This window comes from Propithecus coquereli, unplaced genomic scaffold, assembly GCF_000956105.1.
Source record: "Propithecus coquereli isolate 6110/MARCELLA unplaced genomic scaffold, Pcoq_1.0 Scaffold14, whole genome shotgun sequence".
NCBI classification, from domain to species: Eukaryota; Metazoa; Chordata; class Mammalia; order Primates; family Indriidae; genus Propithecus; species Propithecus coquereli.
The window spans coordinates 1,099,743-1,112,694 of NW_012138302.1; the positions used below are offsets into that span (position 1 = coordinate 1,099,743).

At 36.8% G+C, this 12,952-nt stretch overlaps 1 protein-coding gene across 10 annotated transcripts in view; it reads left to right on the plus strand.

The window, feature by feature from the left end:
* PEX5L (peroxisomal biogenesis factor 5-like) overlaps positions 1–12,952 on the plus strand; it is a 216,942-nt gene that overhangs the window by 136,839 nt on the left and 67,151 nt on the right. For 9 of the 10 annotated variants that reach the window (XM_012639365.1, XM_012639370.1, XM_012639367.1 and 6 more), the window contains 4 exons: positions 599–710; positions 6,677–6,871; positions 9,819–9,942; positions 10,856–10,952. In XM_012639365.1, coding sequence (XP_012494819.1) covers positions 599–710; positions 6,677–6,871; positions 9,819–9,942; positions 10,856–10,952 — 528 coding nt within the window. The remainder of the gene's footprint in view (positions 1–598; positions 711–6,676; positions 6,872–9,818; positions 9,943–10,855; positions 10,953–12,952) is intronic. The other variant, XM_012639373.1, reaches the window with a different exon arrangement.

Sequence of the window (12,952 nt, forward strand, 5' to 3'; positions counted from 1 at the left end):
TACAGTTAATATAGCAATATTTTCTAATCTCCCAAAATAATATTTGCTATGCACTACGAAAGCATTCCAAGGAACTGTAGGGGGTATGTTTTAGGTGACTGGAGCTTTTGAAGAGAGGGAGAAAAGGCAAGTGTTTATCCACGCACATTGATCCGTGTATTTGCACTTACCACGTAAACACTGACCAATCCTAACCAGAACGTGTCAGCTCCAAGTCTGAAGCCATCATTCCCAGTCTCAGGAGGAGCTCGTGTCCCAGTAAGGAGTGGGATTGGCCCTTAGCCACTATAATTCAATAAGTGTCATTTTCTACGCATTAAAATTAGAGGATAATTCTAAAGCTATTCCAGGAGGGGAGAAAGGCTTGAGCTTTAAAAATTGAAGTTGGCTGCATCAAAAATATGTTGACAGTGCTAAAAAGCTCATTCCCCACCCCTTGATATTTTTTTTCTTCTTGCCCCCACCCCATTATTTACTTTATGTATGTATTTCTTTTTGGTAGGCTTGCTATTCTAATTTTGTTGCAAGGCTGCATTTTAATTCATCTGATTCTGCAGTTTAACAGAGCCCTGTGACACCTGTGTTCATTTGTTCTCAGCTGGTGAATGAGCAGCAAGAAAGCAGACCCCTCCTGAGTCCCTCCATCGACGACTTTCTCTGTGAAACCAAATCGGAGGCAATAGCAAGGCCTGTAACCTCCAATACAGCCGGTAATTCTGTCACTTTTAAATGTTCCTCAAGTAAAGTTAATTTTAGCTATAAGAAAATGTATATTTTTTCCATAATGTATTTTAAATGAGGAATAATATTTGCGACCAAGTGAAACTTTAGAACATATACTATTCAGCACAAACCAATAAATCACTTTATGTTGTATAAGAAACTGCAATGTATATTACCCAATCATTTTGTTGAATATAAGTGTACCACTATTAGCAATGAATCATTTTTCCATATATATTTCTATATTTATATATTCACATTTCAAGTCTCATCACATTAGGAAATCTTGAAAACAAAAGCATCAATTTCAGGGTAAGATTTTTCAAGTTCTGATTGGTGGCCTAATTATTGCTGGAAATATTTTGTATTTTTGAACTATAAAAGTCCAGTAAAATAAAAATGTGGCATATTTTCAAGTGAATTTAAATGACAATTAAAATGTCCTACAGCCTTAGGATAGTATAGGGCCTGTTTCATTTTCTGTCATTGCTCTCTCTTACAACAATTTATGTGAACATGCTTCTGGAATTAAACATTCTCAAAGAGTAAGCCGACATTTGCTCAGTGCCTGGCACATACAGGAATAGACAATAAGTACTAATCCAACGAGTGAGTGCAGGAACCACTGGCATGAATTACCTTCCCTAGCAGAGGCAGACTTTCTGCATTGATTTCATTTGGTCAACATTCACATTCAAAGGCATGTCGTTCAAATAAGAATGAAAAAATGATGTTCAGAATCAAAGAACAAAGGTTATGTTGGACGTGCAGAGCAGAATTTAATGGAAAAAGAAAAGGTTAATCACATACTGTCTCGTTAAATTCGTTTCATCTTGCCATCGTGGCCTCAGCTTGCTGTTGGCATGCATATTTTCACCATATTTCTAGGTGAAGAAAATTGCAGAAGAAGAAAATTGTGAATTTTTTCAAAATGCTAAAAATTACAAGGGTAACTAACATGAAACAGAGGCTCCTTATGTGGGAGTATAGTCTATGGTTACTGGGGTCAAACTCCATGAGTTCAAACCCCAGCTCTCTATCTGTGGGCAAGTTTGTTAACTAAGACTCAGTGTCTCCGTCTATCTAGTAGAGAGATCTGTACCTCACAAGTCACTTGGGAAGATTAAATGAAGCAGTCTATGACAGTGCTTAACACGGTGTAAACTCTAACTGGTGTGACCATTTCTGTTAACTGTCAGATGAGAATAGTAAGTATTCCGAACACTTTTGTTTTCAATTGCATTAGCTTTTCTCATATCGCACCAAAGCAATCATTTTCTACATTCGACTATCACTGAGTAATCAAGAAAATAAAATGGTACTTGGTACATTCTAGGCAGGAAATTAAACAAGTTCAGATACTATCAGATCAGATTCATCCTCCTGATCTATGAAACTGGAGCTCAGCCTTTAAAACTGGGAAGCTACCCCAGAAAAACACAGAGAGCCTTGTATAGCTAATTGCAGGCAAATCCATGAGAATTGTATGAATTCTTGTTCACTCTCCATTTCTCACTGATGGGAAAACTAAGCCACTTAGGAAGGACCCACCCTGAGAGAGCAACATAAGATTTGACTCAAAAGCTACTTTTCACCTTGATTTTTCTAACATTTTATAGAGAGAAAGACCTGTGAAATATTGGAGTAAAAAAATCAAAAGAATGTATAATTTCTTGCAATTCCAATACCACAACATTGCCTGTATTTGTCCTAGGGCTGCGGTGACAAAGTATCAGAAATTGAGTGGATTAAACAACATGCTATATTGTCTTAGAGTTCTGGAGGCTAGAAGGCCAAAATTAAGGTGTCAGCAAGGCTATGTATGTTCCTTCTGAACATAGTGCTTGGGGAGGACCTGTTTCAAGCCCCTCGCCTCCTAGTTTCTGGTAGTTCCTTGGTTTTTAACAGCATAACTCCAATCTTCTCACAATATTTTCTCTTTGTGTGTGTCTCCCTGTTTGCGTGTCTGCCTCCGTGTCCAAATTTCCCTCTTTTTTAGGGACACCAGTCATATAAGAGTAGGGGCCCACCCTGCTCCAATATGACCTCATCCTTAAATACATCTCCAATGACTCTATTTCCAAGAAAGGTCCCATTCTGTGGTGCTGGGTGCTGGAATTCAATAAAAACATTTTGGCAGTCACAGTTCAATCCATAAGACTCTCCAGAGTAGGGGGTCGAGGAAAAACAGTATTCTGAGGCTGTGGACTTTTTCCCTCAGCCTCAGTATTCAGTGCATCTGGCTCACACTGATTTTTGTCCTGGAGGGAGACTCCTGTTTGATAATGTGTTTTTAAATCTTAAAAGTATATTTCAAGGCAGAAACATTATAAATTTTAAATTCCTAAGGAATAGTGCTCTTATATAAATCAATACAAAGTCAGCAATATAGGAAATATTTATCTTTTCCAAACAACAGTCAAATGATGGGGTTTTCTCTCTACAAACCCTCAAGGAACATATCTTTTGCCTCATAGAAGTTCTAAATTATAGTTTTTTCTTGAATATTTTAACCATCTTATTTTACTTTCTGCTTGTTTGTACATTAGGATTAACTTTTTATTATCCAATGATGATAGCTTCAAGCTGATGAAATAAGGAAGTTTTTCATTTTTTTCCATTAATATCCTAAATTCTCTTTAATTCACCTGCAATCCAGGTAAACAGCTAGCTAATCCCTTGGCCCTCTGAAACTGAATCCCAGAAGCTGAAATAATTGCTAATATGACAAATAAATACATATACACAGATTCATATAGCAAATGCTCTGAAAGGAACTAGACAATAGCAATTTTTAAGATAGTGACTAAAGTATAGCACAAGTAATACTATAAATTTTGCAACAACAACTTATTGCTCTGAAATCTCCCAATGAATCTAATATTATCAAAGTACAGAACAAACTCTTTTCTAAAAAGCAAGAAAAATAGGACATCATTATTTGTATTTATCAGGCTACACAATCTAAAAGCATTTTATCCATAAACTTGAGCCATTAGGTGAACAGTTACTATAAAAGAAACATTTTTCATGGTTTTAAAAAAATTTCATCTCACTCCTTCATATGGGACCTGTATAATTATCAATATATGCAAGGGCCTGTATTTCCTAAACATAAGGAAAGAGCTACCCTTAACAAAGTTCATAATCTGCCATAGCTGCCTAGTAAAATATCCTAACTGCAAAATTACTGTAACATTTACAAAATACATTTTTATGAAGCTCAAATGCCCATGAATCCAATGGTATTCCTCTTGAGAGCGCTTCAAAATTTGATGAGTATGGTAGTTTTAATTACGTATCCCAGTATCTAAGAAAAATTTGATTGAATTAGTTAAGTCTAGTTTATCTATTTGACATCACTGGAAAAATCATGCCTAAAGCCATTATATTAGACAACACCAGCTATATGTTTTCTGAGGTGCCAGGGTAGCTCACACGACAGAACAGAGATCCTATCAGCTCCTTGAGGCAAATTCGTTGGCTGTACCAGGCAGGGTTACCCCATGCTCTGTCCTCTCTGGCCACTTCATATCATGAAATTCACTAAAATCTGAGGCTCATTAAACCATCATACTGTTAACAGCATTGTGCTTATCACCAAAGTATCAAAACAGGGCTCCCTAATAGGTACTATTTTATTCTGACTACTTGAAGTAGGCTCACCTCCCAAGGCCCAACACAGGAAGTACCCAAGACACTTTGGAGGGGGAAGAACATTACTGAGCCTAGTCTGAATTTGCAATTCACTCTTTTGGCAATTTATTTATTCTGAATGGTGAGAAGCAGATATAGAATTAAATTAGTACTCACCAATTATTATTCCGTAACAAATGAACTTCCTATATACAACGAGATGATTCCTATATAATTTGCTTCTAAAAGCAGTCTAGGAGCAAGTGACTAATTCTTAATTGTTTGTACAATTAGCAAGAAGACATATATGGCATTCCATAGACTGTCATCAACTTCCCTCCTCCTATTATAAGGAAATCACATTGGGCCTAGACTCCATGCCAACATGACAGTGGTCTGGAAATTTCTATTTAAGCATTCAATGAATATGAAGTGTGTAGCATTCTAGCCTATCTTGGCTGCCTGCCATCCTTAAATTTTAGACATTAAGCCACGCAGCTTAGTTCTGAAAGCTACTTCTTTTCCTCCACATTCAAGTACTTCCTAGTCACAAAATACTCCTCATGGCTCAGGGCATCTTAGCACTGAAAAGTGGTTTCCATCTCCTAAGGGAAACTCAGTTGAGATAAATGGACACTTTCAGGCTATTTTATAATAAATCTACTTCATAGGATCCTCTGTAGAACCAATATCTTTGTCTTGTCCTCAGTTTTATCCCCAGTAGCATTTCCTCTTTCTGTCAGTGTATAAATTTGATTCTTGCCTCCAATAGAAAGAAACAGGGAAAATAGGAGGGATCAACTAAAAGAAAAGGAAAGGAAAACATCGCAAATTGGCCACCAAAGAATGGAAATAACATTTGTTGAATACCTATTATATGCTCGGCACTTTACACACATGAGATCATTTATCTCATCTTATACCTAAAGGACAGATATAATTCTTAATTCCCCATTTTTCAGATGAGGAAACTGAAATTCAGAGAGGTCAAGAAACGTGAGTTACACAGCTAAGCAGTGATAGAGCCAGATCTTTCCACTCCGCCAACAACATCCAACCACTGTAATTTGGGACTGGAATCAGAAAACAAAATTATTAACACTAAAGCTTGCCACACCATCCTACGGATCCCATAGGAATGGTTAGCTCATGAAGGCGGTGCAATACTAAGGAAATCCTGGTGGTGCCTTCAACTGAGCTGTGACCCTGCCTTGAAATGCAAGGGGAAAGCAGACAGAAGAGTATCGAGGACATCAACAAAAATTCCTTCCCCACCTGGAGGGAAAGCTGGGAGATTAAAGAAGAGGAATGGTACAGTCATTGCTGTAGACTGTGCCGTGGAGGGTTAAAACAAGGAGTTTTTCTGTCCTGCAATAGCTTTCCTAAGCCAGCTGGGTGAAGAGATCCTAGGCCAGGAAGCCACCAAGCCCGTTCAGAAACCAGGGTCTCTGGGGCTGCAATGAAGCAGCAGGGGCTGGTGGAGAGGTGGGCCGGAGGGATTTTCCCTAACTTGAATTTTCATTTCTGACAATGAACCCTTCAAACACTGGTTACTTGCACTGTAGAAGAAAGGAGAATTGAAGGTTATAAAACTTGCTTTTTAAATTCCCATTTGCCTAGTTTGCATTTGAACAAATTGTTATTTCTGCCTTCATTAGAGTATTTAGTGCAATCTACTAGGAAGTAAAAGTGTAACGGTTTTATACTTTGTTACATTGAAATTTAAATTTGCATATTAAATAGCAAAGGCATTCACATGTGTACCTACTCATCAACTATGGATTATAAAATACCTCTCTAGTGTGAGCCCAAACAGCATGCCATTTTCTGATTGAACTGCTTAATTAAATAAAAGATGATTAACAGCATTTCTTTATACTCCATACACTTTGTTGTTTAAAATTAAAACACAAAGACATTCAAAAACTTCACTAAATCTCTGAATATGATTGACCCTTCTCTGAAAAAACTCAATCTAAAATAAATTTTTAGTATAAATAAAGCGAAACAATAAAGTAAATAGCACCTCAACTCAGATTTAGTTTTATCATTTTAATTTTATTCAAAACTTCATGACCACTGAAGCTGGTCTAAGTCCTGTCTCACTAACTGGTGCCATGCCTAAGATAGGAGAACACGCAGCAAACTTCACAGTCTGACAAACTGCCTTTGCAAATCAGTAGTGACCTAACTAAATTTGGTGTTTCTAACCTATCCTACAAACACAAAATCCTTCTGTACCCAACTAAAACCTATTTTAAAAAAATAATTTCAGAGCAATAAATCAGTTTATCTTAACCTCTTCCGTTTCCGACAGTGTTAACCACTGGCTTAGATCTCCTTGACCTGAGTGAACCAGTCTCTCAAACCCAAACCAAAGGCAAGAAGTCAGAGCCCTCATCAAAAACTTCATCCCTCAAGAAAAAGGCCAATGGATCTGACCTCATCAGCGCGGATGCTGAGCAGAGAGGCCAGCCTCTCAGAGGCCCGGAGACTTCATCCCTAGATTTAGGTAAGGAAATAAATAGCTTGTGGCTGCTGCTGCTTGACTTGTCCTGCTGGTGTCGATACAACGGGGAAGTTTCACAAATGACATTAAAACAGTAAACAAAGGAGTGGAAAAGGTGAATCCCATATAAGAAACTGGGCAGGACATAGCTTCTTTTGTGCTTGGATTAAATAGTTGTTGGGGAGCTCAACTTTGCATGCTTGGTATTGATTCATTCATTTATTTACTCAACGCACATCTATTGAGTTCTCAGTAGCTGTCAGGCACCATGCTAAGCACCTGAATTACAAATAAGAACAAAATGTGAATCTTGCTTTCTAAGAGCACTTAGTCTAAAGCGGGAGAGAGAAAAACACGTGAGTGAACAATTCTAATGCAAGGCCCAGGGACCACCAGACGAAATGGTAGCATGCAAGAGACATGTTTGGGGATACATCCAATACAGTAATAACAGCTACTGTTTCTTTATTGGTGGTTCACAATGTCCAGGGACTGTGCTACATGATTTACATACGTTATCTTATTAAATCATCACAACACTTTGAAATACATGAGGAACCAGGTTTTAAAATTTAAATAGCTTGCCCAAGATCTCACAGTTTGTAAGAAGAGCTGGAATTTGAGCCTAGCTCTACTTAATTTCAAAGCCCATACTTTATAAACTTTGAAGTTTATTTACTATACTCTACATCCTCTGAGAAAGAACAGCTTGATCCTCAGCTCCTGGAACCAGACAAATGAAGCCCTCCTTTCTCAGGAAAAATAAAGGTGGCAGATATTTCAGAAAGCCAAGGGGAACAGGTATCTTCCCCGGCTGTGACTGACTGGAGTGTGTGTATGTGTATATATGTGTGTGCAAAAAGCACTGTGAGAGAAGACGGAAGGAGAGGAGGAGTGAAGGAGGAAGTCAAGGTGGAAACTATTGAGTTCAGTTTTGAACCTGTTATATTTGAGGAAGCTGTGGGGCTTCTCCATGGATACGTCCCATAGACTGTTACATATATAGGTCTAGAACTGGGGAAAGAGGACAGAACAGAAAGTGGATATTTGGAAGTTAGAAGCCTATGAATGGATATTGCAACCATGTGTGTAGATGAGATCATCAAGGGACAGATCGTAAAGGGAAGAAAACCAATCCATTGTTCAAACCAGATGCATGCCAGGATTCCCTCTCCCCTGCCATATCCCTCTTTGAGGTCAGTCTTTGGAAGAAAATTTTGTAACTATCACTACTATTTCCTCACCATCCGTGTGTTCTAGGTTTATTCAATTATTAAGCGAATAAGTGAAATTTATACATTTGTATAAGAATATATTACTAGTATATTAGAATATAACACAATAAATATGTAAATGAACATCTATTTCTCTGCTTCTGAGAAATGTCCTATGAAGAAGTTGTAGAACTACTTAGTTTAAAAGCATGATGAAGAATAGCAGTGTTATCCACAATAGTCAGAAGGTGGAAACAACCCAAATAGCCATCATCAGATGAATGGATAAACAAAATGTGTTGTATACATACAATGAACTGTTATTCAGCCTTAAAAAGGAATAAATAACTGATACAGGATACAAAATGGGTGAACGTTGAAGATATTATTCTAAGTGAAATAAGCCAGACTCAAAAGAACAAAATGCAGGTTGAGCATCCCTAACTTGAAAATCTGAAATCTGAAATCATCCAGAATTTGAAACACCTGATATCACGTGATGAATCACAGTCAAAATGCAGTCAAAATTTTGTTTCATGCACAAAATTATTAAAAATATCTCATAAAATTGCCATCAGGCTATGTGTACAGAGTATATATGAAACAAGTAAATTTCATCTTGAGACTTGGGTCCCATCCCCAAAATATTTCATTTTATATATGCAAATAGTGCAAAATCCAAAAATATCCAAAATAAGACATACTTCTGGTCCAAGCATTTTGAATCAGGAATACTCAACCTGTATTATATGATTCCATTTACATGAGGTACTTAGGGTAGTCAAATTCACAGAGACAGAGAGTAGAAGTTACCAGGGTTTGGGGGGAAGGGGAATGGGGAATTGGCATTTAATGGGTAGAGAGTTTCAGTTTGGGATGAATAGTAGTGGTGGTTTCACAACAATGTAAATGTGCTAATGCTACTGCCCTCACTATCTACCTAACAATTGTACACTTAAAAATCATTAAAACAGTAAATTTTGTTATGTATTAATATATTTTGCCACAATTTTTAAAAAGAAGAGAAAAAAAGACCTTAGAACTGCAAACGTATTGTTTTCTAAGTGAAAAAAACCAAACCCCATGATTGTTTAAGTGGTTTGTTTACAGTCACATACCTGTTAATAACAGAGAATCACACCAGGTTCTTTACCTGTAAGAATTAAACCACAGGGAGAAAATGATTCTAGCATTCTCTTGGCTATTTTCATCACCTTCTTCCTTTCTATCCTCATTATAAATTCCTTCCTGTGATGAAAAATTAAGTGGTCCATACAAAAGCTGTAAAAAAAGTTCTGGTTTCTTCCTACCTCCTTCTAACATCTAAGCTCATCTCTTTAAACAGAATTTCTTTCTGGAAACCTACCAAAAGTACCCCAAAGCCTTAGGGAGAGGATGATAGGGTAGCACTCCATATGCACATTCTACTCCAGATCCCATGGGCTCACACACAGGATTCAGAATGCACATAGCTTTTGAAATAAAGTCGGGTAAAACAACTTGATTGCTTTAACTGTAAAAACAATTTATCTTGATAGGTCTCATTTTTATTTAGCTGCACATGTTTTAATTTTTATGCAACATTAAAAAAGTAAAGGTTGGTCTTGGAGCTTGAGAGTATCAGCTGAGTAAAGTTTACTTGGATAAGACTTTTCAATCTTAATCAATCTCTCTTCTTCTCTCCTCATCTCCTGCACTCCCCTTGTCTCCCTTGCCCCCTCCTCTCTCCTTAATAGACATTCAGACACAACTGGAAAAATGGGACGATGTTAAGTTTCATGGGGATCGAAATAGCAAGGGGCACCCAATGGCAGACAGAAAATCATGCTCATCTAGAACTGGATCAAAAGAGCTCTTATGGTAAGATATTTTGATACCAGAAAGTAGCCCATTTGTGTATCAATTTTATAAGTGTTTCTCTCATGTACTGAAATAGCCAATGAGTCAAGTCAATCCAAATACGTATAACCACATATAACCCCCTATATAACAATGCTAATTATTGTGGCCTCTACAACTCTAAATTATTTCATCTGAGTTGTCCAAAATTAAGTCAATTCGATCAATAAGGATTTCGGGAGGTCCACAATTCCACGTTTGTTGATAATGTTCTGAACATGTAACTGTGCTGATCAGTCAAAATAGGTACATATGTGTATCCAGGGATGTGAGTAAATTCAATACCTTACATAAATGGTAGTCAAATTTTTCTGGTTCTACAGGCAATCTTTTCTGGCTTTCTCAATCATCCAACATCAGATGATGAAATAATTGAGAATAATCCATGGATGCCTATGAGAACATCTGGCCACCTGAGTTTTACCATGTTTTTGAAACTTCCCAAAGGGCAGCATCCTGTTTCAGGTTCCTCGTGCCCTCCCGCATCTCCACTTATTATCACATTTCAAATTCTATATAAAGATGGCCTGAGACACCTTGTAAGCAATCCCCCCTAAAAAAAAAACCACAATATTTTTTCATAAAACAGAATTTTCTGTAACAAAATGATATTGCATTTATTTACTTTTTGCCCATAATTGAACTGAACTCTGAATCAATCAAAGATAATAATATCTAGCACGTTATAGCCACTTAAATTCTGAAAGTAGTCATTATGATAGAAATATATAAAACTTATCTTTTTCATCAAAATTTTGATGAGAGTTTTGTTATCATGGCTTTCAATAATTGAAATTAACTGGATTTCTTGGCTGAATTTCCAGTCGAATGTGTTTCCTGATGTCTATTAAATGCCTTAATTCATTCCTTGTAGGTCCTCAGAGCACAGATCTCAACCAGAACTGAGTGGTGGCAAAAGTGCCCTCAACTCTGAGTCGGCTTCAGAGCTAGAACTAGTGGCTCCAGCACAGGTAACAAAACCCATGCTTCAATGAACCCGTCTTTTTTAATAGACAATATATAGCATAAATATTTTATTGAAATTTTCACAAAAAGTCTGAAGTACATTTCTGTACATTGTTTTTCATGTGCTTTCTCACTCAGTAGCTATCTCAATGCTTAAAATAACTGACTATATACAGACATACACACACACACACACACACACACACACATTTGGCTGGAAAATGTATTAATGAATTCACTGTGTACTTAGCACTTTTTCCTTGCTCTACATTTTCTTTTCTATTATTTTGCAATACAAAATCTGTTCTACTCCTGTATTAGCACTATTTATGTAACAGAGCACAGAGAAGAGGAAATTACATCTGCAGTGTTCATTCACATCTATGCCCTGTGGAGTAAGCTACTGCACATCAGTACCCTGACTGTCACATGAAAATAAATTTTATGCTGTGGAATATATTCTTATAGCATTAGCAGTAATGATGATGATAATAATAAGAACTACCATTTGTAAGTCCCCATTAAATATTAGGGACTTTACTATGTGCTTTTTGTGTTCTATATAAAACAAACAATCCCATGAATTATTATTAGCACCACCTCACTTTAAAGATACTCTTTAGTCTCAGCGAAGTTAAACACAGCTTCCCGGCCAAAGAAGGCCAAAGCCAGTCTCAATCTTTTTATTCCCTTGAACACTTTTCAATGCATCAGCTTTGATCTAAAACCACAAAGATCTCTTAAGAAGTGTGTGTCCATGTTCGTGCATTCTACAATCTAGTTGAGATGAGACTAAGTGTTTAAGGAAAATAAGGTTGATAAAGGCAGCAAGAGAAATTTTCTTGAGTTTATTACATAAAATGTTGAAACTAAGGGGAAATATATTATCTGGGGGTGAAATAAAGAGATAATTATGATAATAGCAAATATTATTGAGTGCCATGATAAGGACTTCTAATATATATTAGCTCATTTGATTCTGTCAAATGGCTGAATGAAGTAAGTTCAATTATTATCCCCATTTTATAGACAGGGAAACTAAAGCATAGTGAGATGAAGAAACTTGTCTATGGACCCACAACTAGTAAATGACAAAGAGAAGGAGGACACAGGGAGGAAATCATGAGGAAATGGAAGACCTCTGGAAACCTTTCTGAGGCACCAATAGCACCCCTACCAACACCCCTCCCTCCACAAGAAAGGACATTACTGCTCCCAGAACACAGCTGGAAAACAAGTCCACTAACTTCCTGAACAAATGGTCCTTAATGAATTGTAAATGAAGCATGAAAATATATTTTCTTCCTTTGTGCTCATTCTATAATAAATGTGCCTTTTTAAAAGAAAATTTATAGCATTTATTAGAAAAACATTCCTTGATAAGTCATTAGAGAGCTAGACTCAGCTAAAGTAATTTTTATTGTTCCATAACCCGGAATCCTGGGAACAATTTGATGTAGCAATAAAACATTTGTTCCTAAAGCAGGGTGAGGCTTGGCACAGGTGGGCAGTTCCACACTGAGCTGGGGTGGAGGATCAGCTGGGTCCCTGGTTGCCATAGAGACCCAGGATGCGTTTATCTCATTATTCCAATGACTGCTACTCTCCTGCTGGTTGTCTTATTCCATCCGACCACACCGTCCTTCCACTTCACCCACCAGCACACGTTACTTTGAGAAAACACAATGTGCCTTGGAAAATTTGTCTGAGATTCCTATATTATCTTCCAAAACACAGTTTAAAATGCACTATTAGAGTTTTCTGTCTAGAAAAATCTTAGTGAATCCTTTTAGAAGGTTATAAAGAATTTATAAAGAATTTATACCTTAATTTTATATTTATTTGAAAACATTTTATATTTATTTATCAAGACCTGCCTAAACTAAGGAAATTCATAATCTAGTTTTAATTCCAGCCTGTGATTAAATGAGTAAAATTTCATGAATTTGGGATTTTATACAACTGAAACACTAAGTCACTCAAACAAAGAATAGCCTGATTAATC